This window comes from Mauremys mutica, chromosome 11 (genome assembly GCF_020497125.1).
Source record: "Mauremys mutica isolate MM-2020 ecotype Southern chromosome 11, ASM2049712v1, whole genome shotgun sequence".
Lineage (NCBI taxonomy): Eukaryota > Metazoa > Chordata > Testudines > Geoemydidae > Mauremys > Mauremys mutica.
The window spans coordinates 8,337,231-8,361,496 of record NC_059082.1 but is presented as its reverse complement, the minus strand read 5'-3'; the positions used below and the strand labels follow the sequence as shown (position 1 = coordinate 8,361,496).

Here is a 24,266-nt window from a genome sequence, read left to right as displayed (position 1 = left end):
TGTGAAGTACTGGGAAAATGAGCAACGTTGATCCTTTCCTTTAAACAGCACAATAAACAAAAAAAAAAGTCATTTACTATCCAATGATAAAGCGTTTAACGGGCCACAGTTTTCAGCCAATATAGAACTGCTTCAAAGTATCCAAATGATGGTGAGTGAGTGAGATGTGTGTGTTTATCTGAACACTAACTGGGTGAGCAACACTTCCAGAAACCGCTGATGTGGATAGATGTATTTCCACGTGAATAAATGGTGTGAATGGGAGATGGCCGAGGTCGTTCCTATTCATTTGGTCACCTTTATATCATATAGGAAAAATATATAATGAATTGTGACTCTGAAGACATCAAGTTAGAGAGAAAGAAAGAAAGATTTAAAATTCTAAGCGAACACTTTCATCTAGTATGATATGTCTAGTATGTCCACCCTTTAGACGATAGGATGTGTGGGACAAGGAATGTCTTCATTTATGTTTTGTATAGTTCTGCGTTAGTGCTAAATAAATAAAAATAATAATTATATTATCCTCAGGGGCTGGATAAACAGTAAGGAACTGCAGAGTGAACTAAAAATGTCACATGTGTATCTGCATAGGACATTCGGAATAAACTTTAGAGGCAACTTTAAATAGTATCCCCCACATACGTTGCAAATATAACAACAATTAGAGCTAAAATTCTCCTCCAGGCCGTAAGCCAGAGCAAATGGCATTGCACAGTGGACATCAGCTCCACTTGGGGCCGTAGTTCGCTGCTCCAGGCCAATGGGGGCTGCTGAAGCGGCACGGGCCGAGGAATGTACTGGCTGCCGCTTCCAGCAGCTCCCACTGGCCTAGAGCAGCGAACCGCGGCCAGTGGGAGCCGCGATCGGCTGGACCTGCGGACGCGGCAGGTAAACAAACCGGCCCGGCCCGCCAGGGATTTTCCCTACACAAGCGACATCCCATGTTTGGGAAACACTGACCTAAGGGCTGTGGAGTAATAGTGGAGCTGTAGAGGCTGCAGAACAGTATGTGAAGCCTGGGCCGGGAGATCTAGCCCATGTGCCTACCCCACCCCCAACTTCCTGTTCTGCACAAGGCGGATCAAGCCCCTATATAAACTTATATATGAACGTGTGAGTGTACATATAGATAATGTATAAAACACTACTAACAATGTAACTTAAGGTTTTATGTTGCTGTCCATCACCGCAATATCTGAGCACACCAGGAACTAATGAAATGGGTACAGAACATAAACATGTCTCATCTTTCGCTATGGTAACCCTGGTTCATCCCATGTGCCTCACTCAGGCATTGTTTACTGTCATCCTGTGCGCTGTCATGTCTGAATTTGACTGTGAGCTCCCTACAGCAGTGATCTGTCTGTTCATTTATACGCTCTGTGTGTTCTAGGGAGGCTGCTCTGCAAATAATAAAAACAGTTTGCCCATTACCACACATGCACGTTTCCTATTTATAAGGTTTGTCTGGACTTTATTCTTTTTATGAGGTTTTGTCTCTTCCTATGTGCCTCATGATGGATTCTAAAACCTTAACCGTCACTGTTTGGATGAGGGATGGACTGGAGGGCAGAATATTCGTGGGGCTGCCATGTAAGTTGTTTGCATGCATGTAAAGAATCAACAATTTTCTTTTATCTGAGAATTAACTATTGATCATTAACCCTCCCCCCCACAAAAATACTCCCAGCAATCGACTGAAAATGCCCAGTGAAATCATTTTACGAAGTTGTTGCATGTTCCGAGGCTAATTTGTATTAACACGAAAAGCTTCTGTTTTATAAGCGCTAAATTCTTTCACGGCAATTTATGTCGCAACAATGTTTTACAATGGGATTTTAGTTTGACTTCATGGAGTTCACTACACTCTACTGCTCCCAAACAATGACATGTTCACCGAAAAGGGCCGCCTACCATGCTATGCTGGCCAATACCAGCAGGATGGGTTAGGATGTATGATGGCTTTAGGGGATCTCCTATTGGGTTTAAAACCTCGGGATCGCTGAATCTATGTAATTGGTGAATTCACAACTTTCTCCTATTTCCTCCTATAAAAAGAATCCCAGTCAATTCCTACTCTGAAATGTTTTAAGATTCTTAAAAAAAATGTTATTTCACCTGTTAATATAGGGGGACAGTTTATTTTGGTTAGTTCTCCTGGGTTCCGCATGCCAGGTTATGAATAAAATAATGTTCAATACTCTAAACATTCTGTGATGCAGATTCATGCAGATAAATATAGACTTATTGCATATGGCAGGTTCTTACTGCATTCTCCAGCATCAACACCATTAGATTCACATGCAATTGCCTCCTGAAGGGACCTATTTACAAATATTTTTATTACTGATCGTCATCTAAAAAATGCTACGGCAGGTAAGCCCGTTTGCTCGCGATGGCCTCTGTTTCACTGGAGTTTAATCAACAACAACAAGAATTAAACTTGCTTTTTTGGAAAGCAAAATGAAACTACTGTATCCCAGTAGTTTAAACACAAAGCAGGCTTTGTGTTTAAAGAATGGTACGGTTACAAAGATAAGATAAAACAGGACTGGAATATAATATTCCTGGGAAATTTCAGTTCCTCCAAGCAAAAGACAGTTAGCAATTTAAAGAGATTTTATGTACAGCACGGCTAATTGCTGAGGTCCTTACTCAGGCAAAACTGCCTGTGTGGCTAAGGACTGAGTGAAAACTCAGGCACCAATTCTCCACTGACTTACATCGGTATATCAGGATTAAGTCCACTGACAACACTCAGGGGCTCTACATTCACGATGGTGTGAGTGGGGGTAGAGGGTGGCCCTGAGGATGGGAATTCTGGCTCTGGCTCTGTTTTTAAGTAAATGACTAATTTTCACTTCAGAGGGTCAGAGCGAGTCACGGATAAGACCGTGCAGTGTATTTCTTGTGATGGCAACCAGGCTCTGAGGCGCTGGCGGCTAAGGGAGATACCGCTGTACCCCTTTGGCTGCATCTTTGCTGGGACGAAACAGTAAGCGTCAGATTCTGCTTGCCATCAGGGGCTACTCGTATGAGTCAGAGGAGCAGAATTTGGCATTCGGTGCTTTGAGTCCCCTTGTCTCTCTTGGGAGGATTTGCTGAGCAGGTGCTTTCCAGGCACTAGCAGCCCACATTAACTAGGCCAACCTAGTTGCCTTCTTTTAGGTAGTGTTTTGTTTCATTTCCCCTCGCAGGGTCTCTCTACGGCCAAGCCCAAAGCCTGCCTGACCCTCCTGTGTGCAGGCCAGTGCAGGAGAGTCCCAAGCAAACGAGTTCCCGCACCAAATATCTCGTAGTGGATTCTGCCATTCAATTTGCCCTCTGGAGCCCTGAGATTTCTCCTTCTCCTGGCAAGGAGAGAGGCAGGGGAGGGGGAGAGAGCTAAAGGGGGATAGATTGATCCTGGAGATAGCGGGGGGCTTCGGACTGTGTCCCGTTCCCACTGATTACCTTGAAGGGGGTGGTTGTTGCCAGGGGATGCCACCTCTACTGAGAGCTCTGAGGTAGAACTGCGAGCCAGCCTGGTGTATCTGTGGACTGCTCAGCTTCTTCATTCTCTTCTTAGCCTCATAAGGGACTTTGCGGGAGGTCTGCCCCCCACAATACATCCCAAAACCATGGCGGAGAACATGTGTGTGTGGCACACAGCCACAGCACAGACAACCTCTGGGGGTTGGAGGATACAGCAGTTATGGCGCACAGCTGGAGAAAACCTTTGGGGATTGGAGGTCATACAGCAGTTAGAGCACCCCTCTGCTCCTCAGAATGGGCCACACGAGCCGCCATTCAGGATCCCATTACTCCTCAGCAGCCACATTTCTAACACTACCTGCAACTGTTAGCACTGAAAGATCTATTTCTAAAACGAATCAAACTTCTGCTGCTTACTTTGCTGTTTGCTCAGCTTAGAAAATGGAAACAGATGTCTGTGTCTTGTGCAGTAGCCCAAAGCTGCAGTGTTTGGGTTGTCGATGCTGGGACGGAGTGTTTAAATCCCCAAACTACTTTCATGGAAATCAAATTTTAAAAAAACCATGAGAATACGTCTACTTCCTATTAAACAGTATAATTAAAACCCAACAACTCTGAAACGTGGGACTCAAACTTCCCGTACCAGCACTGCGTGCTGCATAAATCCACACTGATGGGTTGTTTAAAAGGTGGATTCCTGACCCGATAATCTAGGCAATTACAGTACAAACACTGCTCAGAGATCACCGTTACCTTAGACCAATCCCCTGTTTTCCACTCATAACAGCCTGTGTGATCCTCACACTCTTCCTCGTCCCTTGGCCTGGTGGCTGCATCGCATTTCCCTTGAGAATTCGTGCACATTACTGTTCTCTTCTGGATTCCCCTGCCACAATCCGCTGAGCACTGAAAAACAAGAGGCATTACCTTCAATTGCTGCATGACTGCACTTAGCAGAATGGGATCCCGGTTCATGACCAGGGCTCCTACTCACTATGATACTACAAATAATTACCATCTCGGCTGGTTGTCATCACACCTGCAGAAGCAGAGTCGAGGGACAAATGAAAAACAAGTTTCATGAAAAAGTTTAAATATTCAAAGCTGGTTTTGTCATTTTGAAGGGTTTGTTTTTTTCAATTCTTTTAGCCATTTTAGTAATTCTCCCCTATCAAATTTTTACATTATCTAAAATACCATCAATATTTTTCATTTACCAAAACCATGGGAAACAAAAAAAATGTAATGATACATTCAATTTTTTTTTTCAGTAAATATTTTTTTAAAAAGGCAAGAAATCTGACAATATTTTCTGGAAAAATGTTTCCGAAAAACAGCAATTTTGCAACCAAAAAAACCTTTTATTTGAAAATTTTCAACCAGTTCTAAACAGGAGTGAGTGTTGCAGATGTGGCATTTTTAACTAGAGCTGTCGATTAATCGCAGTTAACTCACACGATTAACTCAAAAAAATTAATCGCAATGAAAAAAATTAATCACAATTAATTGCAGTTTTCATTGCACTGTTAAATAATAGAATACAATTGAAATTTAATTTTTTTGGATGTTTTTCTACATTTTCAAATATAGAAATTTCACTTATAACACAGAATACAAAGTGTACACTGCTCACTTTATAATATTTTTATTACAAATATTTGCACTGTAAAATGATAAACAAAAGAAATAGTATTTTTCAATTCACCTCATACAAGTACTGTAGCACAATCTCTTTATCATGAAAGTATAACTTACGAATGTAGATTTTTTGTTACATAATTGCACTCAAAAAACAAAACAACTTTAGAGCTGACAAGTCCACTCAGTCCTACTTTTTGTTGAGCCAATTGCTAAGACGAACAAGTTTGTTTACATTTACGGGACATAATGCTGTCCGCTTCTTATTTACAATGTCACCTGAAAGCGAGAACAGGCGTTCGCATGGCACTTTTGTAGCCGTCATTGCAAGGCACTTAGGTGTCACATATGCTAAACATTCATATGCCCCTTCATGCTTCAGCCAGCATTTCAGAGGACATGCTTCCATGCTGATGACGCTCGTTAAAAAAAAATGATGCGTTAATTAAATTTGTGACTGATCTCCTTGGGAGAAAATTGTCTCCTGCTCTGTTTTACCCGCGTTCTGCCATATATTTCATATTATAGCAATCTTGGATGATGACCCAGATTGTACTACATTATTTGTATTAGGTGAATTAAAAATACTATTTCTTTTGTTTTTTACTGTGCAAATATTTGTAATAAAAATAATAATATAAAGTGAGCACAGTATACTTAGTATGCTGTGTGGTAACTGAAATCAATATATTTGAAAATGTAGAAAACATCAAAAATATTTAAATAAACGATATTCTATTATTCTTTAACAGTGCAATTAATCTGATGATTAATCATGATTCATTTTTTTAATCGCTTGACAGCCCTCATATTTTCCCCAGTAAATGTTTTAAAAAAAGGACAAAAAATCTGACAATATTTTGTGGAAAAATATTTCCAAAAAACGGCAATTTTGCAAACAAAAAAACCCTTTTATTTGAAAAATTTCAACCAGTTCTAAACGGGAGTCAGTGCTGCATGTGTAGAATTTTTAACCCCTTTATTTAAGAGATTATTATCAATACTGAAGAAGGACAAATACACCAGAGTACACAACAGGGAAGCTTCTGCATCCTTTGCTTATGCATGACTATGCAATGAAGCATTCTAAAATCACAGTGGCACCAACTCAATCTCTTGGGATGCACAGTGGAATTTGCAAGGTCTTGCGGTATCCCAGCTCACGAAATCCTGCAGCAAGGTCTTCTGCAATGCAGATAATGCGTACTCTGCACTGCATCTTTGATTCTGTACAGTGTGCTTTCTCTTAATTATGTTGAGAGCAAATGACAAACACTCTTTTCTATTTGGTTAATAATGCTTCCCATCATAGGTTATGGCAATGCATGCAATCATACAGTACACGTAACCCAAGGGTGATATTATGCCAATGTATTTCCATTCATCCTCCTTGACCCCACAGTTTGCAATCAGTTCAAAATGACATTCAGCAAACTATGGCTACACACAGACACCTGAGTCATAGCAGGGCTCAAAGGCAGGCTCTTCAGCACTAAAAGCACAGGCCTCTCTCACTTGTGATAAGGGGTATAGTCTTTAGCTCTGAGAAAGCAGCAGACAGTTATAGTTGCTGGGAGCAGCCGCTAGAGGAGACAGGATTACAAGTACTAGGACAATGTAATCCACATGCACGTGAGTGGGCACCAAAGGTCCATTTCAAGTTCTTGAGTTCTGTGGAAGTGGATTCTGCCAAGGCTGCTATGCACGTGGGGATATTTGAGCATCATTTTGCTACCCAAGTTGAAGGAAGGTTGGAATTTTTGTTTTGTTTTGACCTCACAGCCCCTCAGGGACCCACCCTGGATAGAGTCACAATCCCAAGACTAAGAAACACTGCTTTAAATGATCACTTTTCCAACAAAGGGATATTGGAACGGGTGGCATTGTCAAACCTATCTAAATCGTACCAATGTACAGCAGCACGTATGTTCTTCCTACGCTCCACTTTCCTGCCAGTGCAGTGGTTACAAGCCAGTTTTCATGGAAAGCCCGCTGGGGACAGCTGGGTGGAAAATGATCTACAGACCAACTGAGATAACAACTAACCCTCTCTTGAGCATCAAGTTCTCCCCCTCAGGGATCGGTGAGGAAAAGACAGTTGACTTGACACTGAATAAATAGTGGAGATATGAAATACCCTGTGAGGTCTTTTGAGTATATTCCAAGAGGCTTCTCCATTCAGGGGGTCTATGCTGGAAACAAGCATCAGCTTGATACGTTACATCAAATGGACACATCTCAGCATGCCTGTCTGTCTTAAAAATACAATCCAGGCAGTTTTGACCAGCTGGCCTTGTTAAGGACATGAATGACAAGTGTTTATGAGCTGGCAAGCTAACAGACATGCCTTTAAATACTTCACAGAAACTACAAAATGACTTCTTTAAAATCTGGGAAGCTGTCCACTTAATTTACTGTGTGCTGTTCATTGCATGACCTCCTTATGGATGGAACACGATCATAGGATTCCACAAGCTACTAGGACAAATTCCTTCAGGCTACAGAGAGAACTCTGTATGCTGTAATGGCAGACTCCTTAAAGCTCTTATCAACTTCCCTGAGATCTCAAGCTGTATTTCTCTAGGCTGTACCCACAAGCAATGGATTACTCCATTTGGTGCAGAATTTCCTGAACTATCACGCAGTGTTCCTGACTGCAATGTATGATTTCATAAGGTGACAGGAGGAACTCCTCAAGGGTGCTTGGTCTCATCATGTTGTTCTTAACCCCTCAAATCATCCAATTTCCTAAAAGTGAGTAAAGCTAAAGTAGGAGTATTTTTCACAATGTAAAAATCTCTCTCAGGGGATTTACAAACATTTTGGAAAACCAAGCATTTATTTGCATGAGCCTTTATGTCATTCACAAATCTACACCACATTTATAGCTGACAAAACAGTGTTTTAAACAAAGGCCCCAGTCTGTGATCAGAGTGTCCGTAGTGGGGACATATCAACTGCTTCATTAACAAGTTCATTGCTCTGCTCAACTGCTCTGACCATTAAGAACATTTTTTTAGTGCATGGGTTTTACAAAGATTCTACAGAAAACATTTGCAATTGATGAATGTCCAGATTACATCTGACCAAACCTCAAAAGGTTTTATAAAGAATTGAGTTAAAAGCCAAGAGACAACCTCATCGACAAATGTTGTGAGGACCCTGGTCTCAAACCCTAGCCGACTGGGTTCTCAGGAAGCAGCCTTGGTCATCACGTCACACCAGCTCATTCAATTACCAGGGAATTCAAAGATTTGGATGGGTCAGCTTCCAGGGTTCCAGGATCTGCTTCCTGATTGGCCACATGCAGATCCGAGCGGGAGTGAGGGACCCTCCGCCAAATCGCCGCCGAATACCTGAAAGTGCCGCCCCGCTCCAGGGTTACCACCCCGAGCACCTGCTTGATAAGCTGGTGCCTGGAGCCAGCCCTGGCCACATGGTCTTGACCCTGATTGGCTGGTGGCCATATATAAACTTCCTGCTTCCTTTCTGGCCTTGTCTGAGCAACAGGGCCTTTGCCTGCTAGCTGCTATTTGGACCCTGCTTGACTCTGCCTTGCAGCCCCATCAGATCCTGACTTACGATCTTGCCAGACCCCGCTAGCTCCTCTCTGTGTCTTCTCCCTGAATTGGATCTGCTGGCTATTGGACCACTTGTGTGAATTTTGACCACTTATCTGAACTGCACTTTGGCCTACCTGGCCCCTGAGCATTACACATCATTACAGGCCTCTTGGTAGAAGCAAATCAGCATATTTTTCTTCATATTCTATCCCAACTCCTGAACAGTAGAAACTTTCACCTTTTTGTAACTACTCTCTATTTTTGGTCATTAAAAATGGGTTGAGCAATACTTTATCCAAGTAATTCCAAGCATTTGGCATTAAAAAGGGAACTTAATTTTTTTTTCCACACTGAAGATTGTCTTGGATTTAGCTTTCAGAATGTACTTTTTCATTGGTGATCAGACCTCAACTTGCACTTTATTCAGTTTTTTTTCTTTGTAGCCAAAGAACAAAATAATTCATGTGAAAATTGGTTTATAAAATGATATCACCATTGTGATAGTGCGTTTTTTTCCACAATCTCAATTTCAAATGGTAAGGATTTAGCTGATTTCCAGCCAAGAAAGGTTTACGGGTGTAAAATGTGCTCAGACTGACACAATGTGAAATTGTCTTTCCTAAGTCAAAATGGACCATATGATCACAAAAACATGTCTTGAAAAAGAACTAACTTCAAAAACCAACTGGTTGGCAATGATTAATCTAGATCCCAAAACTTTGGAGAAAAGTATTAACGGAAAAATAAATCTCTCACTTTCAGATAATTTAAAAAATACATATTTGTCATGAAACTGTTTAGTTGACTTTTGCTCTGATGAATCCCTTATGTAGCTCAAATTACACTCATTTAACAAAAGCAAGATGCAAACACTGTTCTAACTGGGAAATGGATTGGTGACAAAAGACCACACACAACCAGTTAATGAGCTTTGCCCATCTGAAATAGGCGAGAATTTCAGGAAACCACAATCACAACAATACCATCATAAACAAGCATTTCTACAATGCAGCAGACCTAGAAACAGGCATCCCATCAGAAATAAAAAGAAGAGATAATCTGGAATGATGATGTATAAAATGTATAAAAAATATGCCAAAATCCCAGAACTTTGCTTCCTCCATTTGGGAATGGGAAAAAGATGAAAAGATTTGGAAGAAAAAGAGTTTCAAGGACTAGCGAATGTATGTAGTGTCCTGCTGAATGGTAAAATAATATACTGTCCTGGAACTTCAGAATATTACCTCTTGTACTGGAGATTTCCTGACTACAATTAAATAGCACTTAGTCCCTGTTAAAAAAAACACCCTCTGTCCCTGCAACACAGCTGGGATCCTGAAGTTCTAGGAGTATAAACACTCCTACTTACCCAAGATTATCTGATATTGTACTAAAAAAAAAAAGTAAACAATGCAAAACAGGGAGAGATCAAAAGCATCCTCTTGCCCATAGGCTGGCCCTGCCCTGTAATACAGCCATTCTGGAGTTATGCCTGTGAAACCACAAGTGCAATGCCGAAGGGGAAAAGGACTTTTTATCGTTAAGGTGAGTCTAGCAGGTATTATGTCAACACAAACATTGAAGTCATGCTGGGAGAGTTAACGATGGCCAAGAAACATATCCTGGCCAGCTTGGCTGGGGATCTTATTGGAGAAAATTAGAATATGAAGCAAATTACCATGCACCCTTTGCAGGCCAGGGATTAGTTTAAAGGATACTGGCAAACAACTGACTCAAGAACAATACAAGCTTGCATCTCTTGTAGATGTCTGTGCCAGTGAATGATGAGTGGCCACACTGAAGCCACTAGCCCAGCACTCTCCCCTCCGTTCTCATTCCTGAAATACCATATAAAAGCAACCTAACAATCACAGCAGACTTTAATAAAGAGAGCACAGTCAGCACTTAATACAATAAACAAATGCCATCGTAACAGCCACATGTCACTCTGTGTTTGCTCTGTGCCAGGCAAATGATGCATGCGTATATACACATCGCAATTCTTGTGCATGGATACAGATAGAAAACTAAATGCTCAAAAATGGGTGCACAGAAAACTGCAGGTGCAATTTCAGAAACTGGATTGAGGCTCATTTGAAAACGTGGCCCCCTGGGCTAGAATATCCTGCTACTGATCTGGATGCGGACCCCAACTACCTATCAGAAGAGATCTGCCACAATATGAAGCCACACTATCCATGCCGCTGTCTGATATATTTGAAATCAATATGGGATTCTCAAACCTCTTCTTTGATATCCCAAATTCAAAAATAATCACATCCTAAACCCATCTCTCAGGGTACATCTTACAGCAAATGAAGGTGTGAGCAGGTAGGCATCCCTGCACTACCTTTTAATCCAGCCAGCGCAGGTAACAATAGTAGTGAAGACATGGCAGCATGGACTTCACTGCAGGCTAGCAACCCCTGGACATATCCAGGGTCCCCGGAGGGCTTACATTGGAGTTGTTTAGGATTATTTAATTATGAAAATATTGTTTCTGTTCTTCATTCATTGCTAATGTTGCAAAGCTTGTTATTTTGCTATTGCATTCTAAGGGATAGTTGGGGATTTTACTGGACATGTCAGTTCTTTCCTATGTCCATTCTCCTTAAAGGCTGCAGCATCAATGGTGGTTTTTACTACTTCATAACATATGGCCCAGCCTAATTCCTATAAATTCATGGTCAAAAACAGAAATGGGATTTCCCTTATGTCCGAATTAGATTTTTTGATCACGCTTTATAATAAGGGCACATTTATAAACAGTTTATACTTTGTCTGATAAATAATTAATAGACATTTTAGGACAAGCCTAAGTAATTGCTCTACAGCAGTGTCTTCCAAACTTGGGACGCCGCTTGTGCAGGGAAAGCCCCTGGTGGGCCAGGCCGGTTTGTTTACCTGCCGCATCCGCAGGTCTGGCCGATCACGGCTCCCACTAGCCATGGTTCACTGCTCCAGGCCAATGGGAGCTGCTGGAAGCGGCGCGGGCTGAGGGACGTACTGGCCGCCGCTTCCAGCAGCCCCCATTGGCCTGGAGCAGCGAACCGCGGCCAGTGGGAGCTGCGATTGGCCGATCCTCTGGCTGTGTCAGATAAACAAATCGGCCCGGCCTGCCAGGGGCTTTCCCTACACAAGCAGCGTCCCAAGTTTGGGAAACACTGCTCTAGAAGATTGTTAGACTCCAACAGGTTAGTAGGGTGCTTGTAACCATGGCTTATTACCACCTATAGCACATACTACTCATGTCTATAAAATGCTTGTAACATCTATTAATCATTTATTAACCATTTACAAACTCTTTATAAATACACCAGTTTTTCTATGTTTCTAGAATCACATAAGCTAGAATCAGAAAAGTCTCAAAGATCGAGTGATCCAGGGCATCCTGCAGCATAGAACAGAGCACTTATCAGATATTAATTTCAAAATACACTTGATCTGAGCCAAAAGGCTGGTTGAACTCCTTGTCACAGGTCACTGAAATGCTTCTCCTCGGTGGTCTTGACTGCAGCTTGGAATGATACATACAATACAGCTGGGTGTATAGAACCTACCTCAATAATTGACTGGTATGGAAACCACTGCTCAGCAGCATACAGCAGTTCTGCATTTGTAATCATACTGATTGGTTTCCCGCTCAAACCAAATTCTTACCTTTGACCATTCTGAAGCCTCCCAGATAGAAAGGCAGTCCTGGCCGTCACAGCTTTGTATTGGTGTGGGTTTGTTGCCCAAGCAGTAGAAGTCTCTGGTGTTAACATAGGTGCCATTCTGCAACTGATAAACACAAGTCACTTCCCGGTACTGGATGCCTTTCTCGCAGGTGGCAGAGCAAGAACTCCAATGGCCTGTCACCCACCTGTTAAGAAAACAAAGAAGAAACATTAAAAAAAAAACAACACGGTGGAATCCAGTGCTGTGCTTATCCTTTGGGAATGCTGAGAAACCAGCCTCCTGTTCTGGGCCTGTGAATTTTGTATCGGTGTGTGTGAAATAGACGCATAATGATCATGTACCGTCTTGGATCGAATTGTGCGGAGACTGGAAAGCGCCTTGCAGGCCAGTGATACTAGTGATATCGCATTGGAGATAATGTGTGACTTGTCGGCGACACTTCCTTTGCTCTGGCTGGGGGAAGGCTACAGGGCTCCCTGGCAAATAATGCTGCCCTAGAACAGCATTCAAGCCAGGGGCGGCTCTAGGATTTGCGCTGCCCCAAGCAGGGCGGCACGCCGCAGGGGGGCGCTCTGGCGGTCGCCGGCCCCGCGGCTCCGGTGGACCTCCCGCAGGCATGCCTTCAGATGCTCCACCGAAGCCGCGGGACCAGCGGCCCCTTCACAGGCACGTCTGCGGGAGGTCCACCGGAGCCGTGGGACCAGCGGCCCTTCCGCAGGCATGCCTGCCGGAGGTCCACCGGAGCTGCCTGCTGCCCTCCCGCCGGCACGCCGCCCCAAGCATGCACTTGGCGCGCTGGGGTCTGGAGCCGGCCCTGATTCAAGCAAACTGCTGGTGTAACCGGGTTACTTTTAGCTCATCTTTTCATCACATTTGATGTCTATATTCCGCTTTCCATCGCTCTGGGGCTGGCTGGAGGTTAATAAGGATACTCTCTCTGTTTTGACGTTCAAGGCACGTGATCCTTAAAAATGGTGGCTAAATGACAAGATTCCTCTTATTGGCAAATCCAACCTTAACCAAACGGCCAAGGCTCAAGCAGTCTTTAAAAATATAAGATAACACTTCTAAAAGGGCTCCCATGGTATTGATTTAAAGTACCCATCTGTGGTTTGAATGTTCCAGTTTGGATGATTTTACTCCTTTACATCCTTTCATTTTCTGTCTGGGAAGAATCCAGTTTAGAAGGTGGGCAGGAGGGATGCTTTTTACAGTACATACATAGCATCCATCTTGCGGCTTCCTGCAATCTGTCGGTGAGGAAGATGTTCTCTGGAATTACAGGAATTCCAGGACGAAGAGAAGGACTGGAACAATAGCTCTGTGTGTATGCACAGGAAGGCAATCATCTATGCTCCTCTGGGAAGTCAGCCTTCAGGGTTATTATTTAGGACTAGCATCCTTAATCAAATGAATCTTTCCCTTGTCACCTGATCCTGAGTTACTTAATACTGGATGTGTCTCAGAGAGGTAAGATGCTTTCTCAAAGGCAAACCTCAGCTTGAAAGAAAGGATTTCTTTTTGCTGAATGCCCAGGTGGGGAAGCACAGGTGTCTAGTTAAGAGCAACACTTGAAAAAAGGCTGTTTAAAGGTTTGCATCTCCTAAAGGAATTAACGATCCAAAAATACAAATGTTACTGACCGGGGGAGGTGATGGGGGACGCTCAGCCCACAAAATATAAAACTAGAATTTTCTTGTGTACTTGTCATTAATTCATCTGCAATCTGTTATCATTGGTGCTATTGTGCTGAAGATCATATCTGAGGCTAAGGCAGAAGCCAGCTGGTTTGAGAAGAACAGCATGCGATGGGCTACATGGTCACAGATTTGCCATCTGTCCTGCACACAACCAGGACATACATTCATTAATTTTGGTGGCTACAACAGCTAGGAAGACACTGAAAGTGCCTTTTTTTTTTTTGGAGGGGAGGGGAGTTGTTTGGTGCATCTCAGCATCTGGCTGCTTGGTATTTTGGTTATGGGATAATGCCACCTGTGTAATCTAATGCTGAGACAGAAGGACTGACACATCCAGCCTACCAGGGGAGGATCCAATGTCCACTGAAGTTAACAAAAAAGTCTCCCATTGACTTCAAAGCATGCTGGGTTGGGGCCTCTCTGAGCAGAATGTGAACATGGCCTGTCCGGTCACAGGAGCCGTTCACCAAAGGGATGGATGGAAAGGAAGTGATTTGCTTTAGTCATTTAAAGTAGCCACGGAATCGGGAATGGCTGCACTCCCAGCAGCACTGCAGTCTCACCATGATCTATAGCTACTGGCAAAGGAAGACAAGAAAGAGATTGACAGCCAAGGAGAAAGCCAAAGATAAAAATACATTCTTGGCAGAAGCTGAATTGCTTTCATTTTAGGATGGGCAGCATGTGTCCTGCCAGGTGCTCCTGAAATGCCTTAATCCGATTATGACCTTCCTTTAAAGAAGGGGAAGGAGTGCCTATCTGTGGTTTCCCTTGCTCTGACAAGGAGTTGAAAAGTGCCTCAGATCATTCCTGTTCAGTGGACTTGTTAGGCACCATTCTAACCGAGAGATAACAGTGAGCGACAGGACAGAATAAATGTCATGAATATAAGATGAATGGTCACATAGGGCCGATCCAAAGCCCACTGAAGTCAATAGCAGGCCTTTGGGATCAGGTCCTTTCATACATTTAATACATCAAATGTGGCCCCTGGGCAAAGGGAGATTTCCAGTGTCTCTCTCTGAGTGGCACACGATGGCAGTTACAGATCTGCCATGGCACATCATTGAACCACAGAGTCCAGGGCCTTGTCAGGTGGCTAAAGAGAGCAAAGCTATGAACTAGCAGTTCTCTGAAATCCAAACAGAAAAGAATATAGAACATGAAAAGCAAGTCACAAGGTGTCAGCCAGGAAAAATGGGGTTTCCTTTGACATGGAAAATCTATTCTATCTATCACAGAAGGGCAGAGCCTAAGAGAATATTTCTGTTGCAGTTTCCAGGGGATGGGAGGCACCTTCTTCAAAGTAATGAGTAACTTTCTCAAAGAAGTCATCCGTTCCACTGCATTCCCAGTCTGCTCTGAACAGGCCATGAAAACAGCTGATGCCTGCAGCTCTGCAAAGAGCTTGGCACAGGGAAGTGAAACTCCCAAATTCAGTTTTGCTAATTTCAAGGGAAAGTGAAAAAAATCATGCTTTTCTTTTTGTTATTTTGGCCTGTTTGATTTCATTGTCACTCTGACCACAAGTGGAAAATAAAAACAGGAGATTCTGCCCAGCTTTTTACAGCAAGCAACGATGCCACATCCCTATCGGGTTGTCTTTCCTCTTAGTACCTGACGGCACATTCTTTTCCTTCATGCAGTGGTTGCCATTCAACAGTGAGCCCTTGACAGAGTGCCCACACAGTGGTATCTAAGACAACAATCACCAATGCACTGCTCTGTGGCACAAAGGGGCTGGAAAACCTGGCACATATTCCAGATGGGAATTCCCTCTGCACCACACCCTGCTCAAGGGGATGTGGTTCTATCATCTCTATGTCCCACCCATTCACTGGTAGCCAGGTGTAAGTTAGAGCTACCTTAGGGTCTCTCTAACTTACACTGGGAGCTGAATTACTCTTTAACAGAGTTACAAAGCTGGTATAAAGCCACCTTCAACCCCCAACTCTCAGGTCCTGCGCTCAGCTTGGCACTGCTCACCCAGACCTGAGAATGAGGCTCATGACTGGAGTCAAAACTACTTGAGAACAAGCAGAGTTCCTTTAGCTCTCTCTCCATGCTAATCCTTCCCTTACTCCGAAACAGTACAGCAGATGTTAGGCAAACAAATGTCCTTTTGCAAACCAAGCTCTGCCAGTAACACAGGAGACACTAAGCACTTTTACAGTATCCAAACATAAGGGTTTTCTTTTAAAGATCAAAAAGATAAAAATTGCAGCAGCAAACTGAACTGTACATTCCGGGTCCAAAAGTGCAAATAAATTCCCAACTGGATATGAACTTCATAACAGTGCCACTGACCAATACATTTCAACTCACTATTCCACCGCAGTCTATTTTTATGACTACTTAAGTAACTTTATTATATGTTTCCTCTTGTTAAAAGAACATTAAAAGCATAAAATAGGTTGTATAATGTTATAATAGTAATAATAATTGTAGTGCTTCCCACCTCTACAGCACTCTCTCTCCAAGGATCTCTAATTAATTAAGCCTCACTACTCCTGTCACCCTTTTGTGATCCTGAGAAGAATCTGCACTGCCATTTTGCAGATGGAGAAACCGAGGCACAGATGGTTGAAGTGACTTGGAAATATAATTCACATCTCTTGATTCGCAGTCCTGAGCTTTAGTCAAAACTCCATTGTATCAGCCGTAATCAATCATGTTCAAACAAATAATAAAACAAGCATAAGTCTCATCCTATAATTTCTTGAGAGCTCTTGATCCTGCAACAATTTACATGCGTGCTTAACTTTACACACTGAATGCGAAGGGACTATTCGCAGTGAGTAAAGTTAAGTGTGAGCTAGTCTTTGCAGGATCCTGGTCTAAATTAGTACCATCGCTGCAGGCTAGAACCCTATTATTCCCCTCTCCGGTGTTCACAACAGGTCTGAGAGCCAAAATGGAAATGCTGCTAGTAATTAAGATGAGAGATTTCTTATTAATTAGAAGGCTTACAATCAATGAATCATACAGCATCAATGGTCAGAGTCCTCAGGGCACAATGGCTAAATAGGTAAGGAAGCAGCCCTCTCTGCGCTTTAAAATATAGTTTAACTCTCAGCAAACAAGTAACAGTAGGTGCATAGGTGATTATTAGAGCAGGCTAAGCCAGGAACATCAACCACAGCCGACTCTTCATGAAACATGCTGATGTTTTGACAAATTGTTTTGAATCCTCAATGTTGTTGAAAGATGGGCCGTATTCTCTGCTGGTGTAAACTGGTGCCACCCACTTCAAGGGAGCTGTGCCAGTCAGCATGTTTGGCCCATTTGATCTCAATAATCCAGCTGAGTATTGGCGTGTGATATTTGAGCAGAAGCAGGAGAATCTGGCTGAAATTCTGGGTGCTTTATTTTTATAAAATTCCTTCTCCAATGATCAAAAAATCAACATCCCGGTCTTTAAGGAGGGGAAGAGGGAATGCTATAAGAAATGTAGAGAGAAACAGTCAGTTGAAAATGATTGTCTGACCCGTATCCGAGGCAAAAATGGCTTCAAACCTGGGCCTCCTACACCCATCCTGACACTGCTGCCATCAGCACCAATTGGTACAAATACTGAAATGAACCAATACTGCACTGCTGAGTTTTCAGCATCCATCTTGTTCTAGCAACAGTGTGAACTGGGCCAGAGCCAGAAAGTTTGGATCTGGATTCAAACATCTCTAAAGTTCAGAGATAGTTGGATTTAGGGATTTGGTTTGGCCCCATTTAAGAGCCGGGGCTGGTTTTAAAGTTTGAATAATAGTGGGGGAGATCTGCAAAGGCACAAAGGGATGTAGAGACTCAATTTCCATTGAAAGTCAATGAGTAGTTGGGTGCCTAACTTCCTTTGCAACTATAAAGATCTCCCCCAATGACGACTCTTGGCATTTACCCATTGCTTTTCATCTGAAGGTCCCAGAGTGCTTCCCCAAAAAAGTGGGCTAATACCTTGACCTCCCTTTTAGACATGGGGAAACTGAAATGAGATGAAGAGACTTGCTCAATGTCAAGCAGCAAGTCAGTGCCAAACCCAGGCATCAGAAATAGGCTCTGGGCAGTTTTAAAAAATCGGTTTCTGTGGGCACGTCTATACTACCCGCCGGATCGGTGAGTAGTAATCGATCTATCGGGGATTGATTTATCGCGTCTCATCTAGTCCGTGAATCAACGCCCGTACTCCACCTCGGCAGGAGGAGTAATCAGCATTGACGGGGGAGCCGCGGCAGCCGACTCGCCGCCGTGAGGACGGCCAGGTTAGTCGAACTAAGATACTTCGACATCAGCTACGTGAATAGTGTAGCTGAAGTTGCGTATCTTAGATCAATTCCCCCCCAGTGCAGACGAGCCCTGTGAGATTAGTTGCAGAATAGGGTACCACTCAGTGTAGGTAAAGGTGACAGAACTGAGCCCTTTGAATGCAAAATCCTATGACTAAACTCAACACAATGCAGACTGCTCAATAATAAGTAATAATACGTACCTCTAATCTAGCACTTTTCATCCATAGATTTCCAAAGTGCTTTACCAAGGAGGTAAGTATCATTATCCCCACTGTACAGACAGGGAAACTAGGAACAGGGAGAGAAGCGACATGCCCAAGATCATCCAGAAAGCAGTGGCAGAGTCAGGAGATGTTGACAGCCCTAAACCTATGAAGGTGGCAAAAAAAATTTTCTAAAGGAGCCAATGTGCCAGCCATGCTCTCCAGGCCCAGCATATTCAGTAACTATCTGTAATGGAAGACATTTCTTGGGACATCCATAAAATCTGGGAAGCAGCACAATCCAGAGATACAGCATGTAATTAATGCTGGTACTTAGTCAAACAAGGACCAGATCCCTATAAAAAGTTACATTGGGTAAACCTAAGATAAAATATTCGTGTCCTCCCTTTCACTTTAGAGAACGATTAAAACAATCCCGATGCAACAAAGCCAAAACAGATGCCAAGCAGATGTTCTTTCTGTAAGTCCAATGAGAGCCACTAAGAAACAACAATTAGTTTAAAATATGGTTCTCAGCAAATTATGTACCCGAGATTTTTAGCTGCTAGTTTCTACGTTTATTGTGGTGCCAAAACTAGGGATTCTGGTTCAACAATACTTGTACATTTAGAATCCTTGGACTGCAGTATAAACCATGTTCTGGGTTCGATTTGTGCAAACGCTGGCAGGAAAATGGATTGATGAGTTCTGCTGCAAATTCATTAGCTACTAAAATTTATGGGCCAAATTCCGACATGGTGAAAGCAGGTGCAGCTCCATTGAAATCAGTGGAGCTGCACCCACTCCCCCAGCTCTGAATCTGGTTCCTTATCTCTAAACAGTTAAAAAAAAACAACAGAAAACTATGACATTTCACACACGTAAATTGCTACAGGTAAACAGGTTAATGATCCCGCTAAATGTTTATTCTTTTGTTGTATGCTTGCTTAGATACTTTGCAGTATTCCCCTCTATTTGACAATGGTGAGGCCTCATCTGGAGCACTGTGTCCAGTTTTGGGCCCCACGTTACAAGAAGGATGTGGATAAATTGGAGAGAGTCCAGCGGAGGGCAACAAAAATGATTCGGGGGCTGGAGCACATGATTTATGAGGAGAGACTGAGGGAACTGGGATTGTTTAGTCTGCAGAAGAGAAGAATGAGGGGGGATTTGATAGCTGCTTTCAACTACCTGAAGGGGGGTTCCAAAGAGGATGGTTCTAGACTGTTCTCAGTGGTAGCAGAGGACAGAACAAGGAGTCATGGTCTTAAGTTGCACTGGAGGAGGTTTAGGCTGGATATTAGGAAAAACTTTTTCACTAGGAAGGTGATGAAGCACTGAAATGGGTTACCTAGGGAGGTGGTCTTGCATCCGAAGAAGTGGGTATTCACCCACGAAAGCTCATGCTGCAAAACGTGTTAGTCTATAAGGTGCCACAGAATTCTTTGCTGCTTTTAGGGAGGTGGTGAAATCTCTGTTGTGTTTTAATATGGCAAGTCTTAGAGTAGCTTCCTTTGACATCTCTCTTTACAGAAGCTTGCTAGTTCTTCATCCTCTGTAGAGGTGTTTTTATTGAAATCTTACATCCACCTCACAGTCACTGGCTAATGGACGTGTATCTATGGCTCCTTTCTGGGTTTAGAGATTCCAGACTGAACTGGTTAATTGATCATATTGAAAATACCACTATTAGGCACCACTTTTGCGGGAAGATCCTTTTTAGAGTTTTGAGGGAGGTTACAAAAGGAGCTCCTATAACAAAAACCCACAGGAGTAACGTGTGCAATATTGACAAGTCCTCACTCCTATCCGACGTCCTTTAAAAATCAGTCATCCAGCATCATTTCTAGTGCCTGTAAGACACCAAACTGAGAGTTTTCCGGAATTGAACATCATGGCTACTGATGGGAGCAAGAGTGGAAATACAAAGGATTCTATCCTTATTGGTAAGATAGTTGATTAAATATGAAGACTGCTGCCAGTTTCGTTCTTGTTAAAGGAATGTGCAGGACTACATTAGCATAATTAGCATCAGCAACTGACTGCCCAATAAGTAATGTGTATGTCTGCAACCAAAAAACGTGATGCACAACATTCCTGTCTGGTTACTATTAAGTTGTAAAGCAGACAGGTTTCCTTTGCTACAGTCATTAGACACAATGCGCACACCTGTATGCACCTTTCGAATTAGACTTTTTAAAAATTTAAGCATTTGCTTATGTTAACATAAAAAATAATTCAGCTGCTCTAACTTCAAACAATCAGGCAAGCCCTACATTATTAAGTAAGCCAGCTGTGTATATCATATATAGCATTTGGCTTCCAGTCATGTTATAAGCTTGTAACACGATCTCAGGGATTATTTAACACTGCAGCCCTTTTTATGATCGTTTTTTTCCCTCCCAGGTGATAACATTATCTTCAGTTAAAAATGTGAGTGCTGCAGACAGTCACTTGAGAGCCTCTCTCCTGTTTCCAATAAGGATTGAATTATTTATGTGACAGGAACTCATCTTTCTCACAATCCTAGGGATGGTTTAGTCTATGGGACTTTTTGTGAAGAGTACCATACAGAAGGTCTGAGAGCTGGATGCTTACATCAAATGGTGGTTGGTTCTGTTTAGATGCTGGGCTTTTAAGCAAAGATACTAACCCACTGAATGGCAAGGGTGTGTATGTCGGCAGACTCTGAAAGGCCAAGTGCCACTGGGATACACAGGCCATGCAACCTGAGTAGAGGTCTTAAATCTCTGCCGCTTGAGTCTTCCTCAACCTTTGACCTCTTACTATCTCTTCTGAGGAGTTTGGGAGTTCAAGGAAGTCTAATCCGCTGTGGCAACATTCACCTGGCAGGCCCCTGCAGCAAACTTTCAACTTCCTTTGGAGGATCAGCTCGTTATTTGATCTTTCTAGGGACTGGATTAGTCATTACTCTTGAAATGGCTGTTTTACCTAGTTGTTCACGCCTGAAACTCCCAGGTTCCTTGGGAAAACTAGTGTGTACAGTATATCTAAATCTGGGGATGCTGAATGTTTGCAAGAACTATAAATGACTGAAAAGCTTACAGTCAAAGAGCTGGACAAGATGCAATGGAAGATGTTAACAAATGTTGGGGAGAGGTGAGATGATAGGATAGGCGCGGGCGACAAAAAGATTATGAGGTTACTTTTCATTGATTCATGAGTCAGTTTAAGATCCCCCTGGGACCATTAGGACAGCTAGTCTAATCTGATGTATATCACAGGCCATTACATTTCACCCACTTACCCATCTTGAGAGTTATGTACATGTCTGAATTGTTCCACTAAATGTATGTATGTAAACAAACCGCCATATACGAGCGTGTGGGCAGGCGCACACACACTGTATGTTTATTACTTTCCAACACACCCCTCCCTCCCACCCCCGGCATTGAAAAGCTAATTTTCCCTGCATTTGCAATAAAGTCTCTGATTTGACCTATGCTACCTTTGATGTAACAACAATTTCACCATTTTTATTATAGCGGTTCCTTGAGTATCTCCACTAATTAAGAAAACAGCATTGATCTCTGTTGCTGAACAAGGGACGACAGGAAAAAAAGGGCCATAAACTAAAACCAAAAAAATCTGAATTACTAGTTGGAACAGAAACAAAAGCAAAGCAATACAGTTTTAGGGTTCTATTTCATATAGATTCTACTGTGAATATTCTCATTCAACATAAAACAGTTACCTACCTTTTCGTAACTGTTGTTCTTTGAGATGTGTTGCTCATGTCCATTCTAGGGGTTGTCAGAGATTTTTGCCATAACGGTATCCGTAGGTTCGGCTGTGGCGCCCCTTGAATGCCGCACTCATGCATTGGTATATTATGCGCCGCCGCCCCTATGCCCGGATGGAGCGACCGCAGTGGCGAGATGAGAAGGTCCTGCTGAGGTGATCTGCTAAGATGTTCTTGGCTCCAGGCAGGTGCGCGGCTACCAGATGAATGGCATGCTGCACACAAAAATCCCACAGGCAGAGAGCTTCTTGGCAAAGGGCCGACGACCTGGCTCCGCCCTGCCCGTTGATGTAATACATCATGGCAGTATTGTCCGTCAGGCCAGACGAACTGCTCTGAGCTCCCTGACGTTGATATGGAGGATCAGATTGTCCCACATCCAGAGGCCCAGGATGCTCAGTTCACCAAGGTGGGCTCCCCAGCCCAGGTCCGAGGCATTGGATACCAGGGTCAATAACGGGGACGGGGTCACGAAGGGGACTCCCTCCAACACTGACCAGGGGCCAACCACCAATCCAGGGACGACCGGATGTGATCTGGCACCTGGACCACCTGGTCTAGGTCGTGCCTGTTGGGGATGTAGACCAACGCCAACCACAGTTGCAGATGCCTGAGATGGAGCCGGGCATGACTGACCATGTGCATGCGGCCATGTGGCCCAACAACTGCAGGCAGGTGGTGCGCCATGATGAGCGGGTTGTTCTTCACATGGGAGATCAGGTCTGACATGGCCTGAAAACGCGCTTCCAGAAGGAAGGCTCTGGTCACATGGAGTCGAGAACTGCCCCAATGAACTCTATTTGCTGGACCGGCGTTAAGATGGATTTTTTCTTGTTTATTAACAGGCCCAGGTCGCGGCACGTGGAACGCACCAGATGGAGGCTCCTCTGCACTTGTTCCTGAGACCTGCCCTTGATGAGCCAGTCGTCGAGATATGGGAAGACCTGGACCCCTCGACGTTTCAGATAAGCAGCCACTGGCGTCAGACATTTTGTGAACACCCTTGGGGCCGGTGAGAGGCCAAAGGGCAGTGCTGTGAATTGAAAATGGCATCCGCCCCCTACGAAACGGAGGAAACACCTGTGAACTTGGAATATGGTAATATGGTAATAAGCATCCTTCAAGTCGAGGGCGGTGTACCAGTCTCCTGGATCCAGGGAAGGAATGATGGAGGCCAGGAAGACCATGCAAAACTTCAACTTTCTGAGAGACTTGCTGAGGCGAAGACAGTCCAGAATGGGTCTGAGGACCCCTTTTGCTTTTGGGATTAGGAAATAATGGGAATAGAATGCCCTTCCTTTCATGCTCCAAGGGACCTCATCCACCGACCGCAGGAGCAGGAGGTTCTTGACCTCTTGAACGAGGAGTTGCTCATGAGAAGGCCCTGAAGATGGATGGGGAAGAGGAGGTGGGAGGGAGGGGCACCCAAAAATGGCAGGGTTTAGCCTTGAGAAATTATGCTGGTGACCAAAGGCTTGTAGGATGCCTTTGCTGCTTTCTGCAGCATGCATGGTGCCGGCGGCGCAGGAGGAGGCCTCTGATCTCTCAGCACTGGGGGAGCTTGGGAAGGTGCTAATGCCGCCGACAGTTCAGGTCCCCTACTGCTCCCTGGAGTCGGGGGTGGATCCATTAAGGGGCTAAGGGCTCCGGAGTGGCCGGGCAGACTGAACAGGGGGTTGCCCGGTGCTTATTCGTTTTCTTTCTGGGCACTGGCAGCGGGGAGCGGTGCCAGGCAGAGCCCGGTACTAGAGGTGCGCTGCATACCAAGTCCGAGGTACTAGGAGTTAAGTCTTGACGGGATGGCTCGGAAGCCGGACGGAGGGCAGCTTCCATGAGAAGAGCCCTCAAATGAATATCCTTCTCTTTCTGAGCCCTGGGTGGAAAACGTTTACAAACATGACTCTTGTCCTTCACATGTGATTCCCCCAAGCACTTGAGGCAGCTGCTGTGGGGGCCACTTA

At 43.8% G+C, this 24,266-nt stretch overlaps 1 protein-coding gene across 2 annotated transcripts in view; it reads right to left on the bottom strand.

Annotated features, from left to right (window-relative positions):
• The window catches only part of ADAMTS17 (ADAM metallopeptidase with thrombospondin type 1 motif 17), a 268,096-nt gene that overhangs the window by 23,820 nt on the left and 220,010 nt on the right, over nucleotides 1-24,266 (bottom strand). For both annotated transcript variants that reach the window (XM_044980674.1, XM_044980672.1), the window contains exons 21-22: nucleotides 12,339-12,543; nucleotides 4,231-4,383 (exon numbers count right to left, since the gene is read on the bottom strand). In XM_044980674.1, the coding sequence (XP_044836609.1) occupies nucleotides 4,231-4,383; nucleotides 12,339-12,543 (358 nt within the window). The remainder of the gene's footprint in view (nucleotides 1-4,230; nucleotides 4,384-12,338; nucleotides 12,544-24,266) is intronic.